Genomic DNA, 1,812 nt, shown 5'->3' with positions numbered 1-1,812 from the left:
AAAAAAAAAAAAAAAAAGAAATTTTAAAACAGGTACCACAGATACTTCTTGTCTTAAGATGGGGCTATACGCCTGATAAACCCAATGTAATTGAAAATATCCTAAGTTGAAAATGCATTTAATACACCTAACCTGTTGAACATCCTAGCTTAGCCCAGCCCACCTTAAACATACCCAGAACACTTCCATTAGCCTGTAGCTGGGCAAACTCATCTAACACAAAGCCTATTTTCTAATAAAATGTTGAATATCTCATGTAATTTATGGAATACTGTACTGAAAGGGAAAAACAAAATAGTTGTATGGGTACTTGAAATATCGTTTCTACTGAATACAGTTCACTTTTACACCATCATAAAATAAAAAAATCATAAGTCAGGGACTGCCAGTACTAAGCTTTTCCTGGATGGCATTAGGAAAACAGAAAGGTTTTGTCAGGTACTTACCCTTTCCAGGAGGGGTTGATTAGAAAAGTCAGTATTCTAAAGAAACCCAAATTTGAATTGGAAAGCTAATATAATTGCATGGCGAAGACAATGGAAAGTCTATTAAAATAATTCATCACATTAGAAAAATTTAAGGAGACAAAATCGTAACTGTGTTAATTGATATTGAAAATGCATTCATAAAATTAAATGCCCTTGCATACCGCACCAAATCTCCACATTCTTCTTTTTCTCTTCTACTCACAATGGAAAGACAATATCCTCCACAGCTTCAAAGTGACAAGTCGCTATGAGTGTCTCTTTGAAATCCGTGAAGCTGACACGATAAATGTGCGATTCTTCTGTTCCTACGAAAAACTGGTGTCCTTCTCCTCGCAGTGTGATAGAAGTGATGCCGCCTTGCAACTGAATCTTCCTTTAGGGAGAAGCACAAAGGTAAAGGAGACCCACTCAACCAGTAAGTGGTTATGAGTCGTCTGAAGCCTGTCAGAGGATACAAATCAGGCGTCTAATTTCGGACCTGCCCTCACAGAAGTGACACAGTTGAAAATGCAGGAGTTACTCACAAGTTGGTGGACACATGAACAGCAAAGCCAGAGGTCGGCGTAGGTTAAAGTAGTCAGGGAAGATTCTTCAGTGAGATAACATTTTGACATGGGTTGTGCAATGCAGGCAGGATTTGGGTAGGGGGAATATTCCAGGCAGGCCTATGGGTACAACTGACCACAGCAACTAACCCCTTTATTAATTTCACTTCTGAAAAATAATCCTAAAATCAGGGGGAAGATGCTTTACGTCAAAGGATGCTATGATAACCCCATCTGAAAGTGTGAAAGGTTGGAAACAACCTAGATAGCCAGTCGTAATGGAATAGTTAAATGATCTTTGGAACATCAGCTTCATAGAATATTTGCCTAAAAAAATGTTCAAAAGATTATGTAGCGTGTGTATATGTTACCATAATAAAAAGATTACATCGTAATACTGAAAATGTTTATGATGCTTGCATTAAGTAAAAAAAATAGAATACAAAATTTTATTTATAAGTAAAATCATTTCAGAGCTTGTACAGTGGTTCATGCCTGTAATCCCAGCACTTTGGGAGGCTTAGGCAAGGATGACCACTTGACGCCAGGAGTTTGAGACTAGCCTGGGCAACATGGCAAGACCCTGTCTCTAAAAATAAAAAATAAAATAAAATAAATTAGCCAGGTGTGGTGGTGCGCACCTATAGTCCCAGCTACTTGGGAGTCTGAGGTAGAAGGGTCACTTGAGCCCAGGAGTTGGAGGCTGCAGTGAGCCACAATGTCATCCCTGTCCTCCATCCTGGGTGACAGAGTGAGACTCTGTCGAAAGAAAGAAAGAA

The 1,812-nt window shown here is 38.9% G+C and overlaps 1 protein-coding gene across 2 annotated transcripts in view; it reads right to left on the bottom strand.

Moving 5' to 3' along the window:
- Positions 1-1,812, bottom strand: part of CFAP52 (cilia and flagella associated protein 52) — an 82,330-nt gene that overhangs the window by 38,100 nt on the left and 42,418 nt on the right. For both annotated transcript variants that reach the window (XM_011973155.1, XM_011973156.1), the window contains one exon: positions 691-861. In XM_011973155.1, coding sequence (XP_011828545.1) covers positions 691-861 — 171 coding nt within the window. The remainder of the gene's footprint in view (positions 1-690; positions 862-1,812) is intronic.

The sequence above is a fragment of the Mandrillus leucophaeus genome, unplaced genomic scaffold (assembly GCF_000951045.1).
Source record: "Mandrillus leucophaeus isolate KB7577 unplaced genomic scaffold, Mleu.le_1.0 Scaffold135, whole genome shotgun sequence".
Classification (NCBI taxonomy): domain Eukaryota; kingdom Metazoa; phylum Chordata; class Mammalia; order Primates; family Cercopithecidae; genus Mandrillus; species Mandrillus leucophaeus.
Note: the sequence above shows the minus strand (reverse complement) of the source record. Positions and strands in the feature narration are given on the sequence as shown.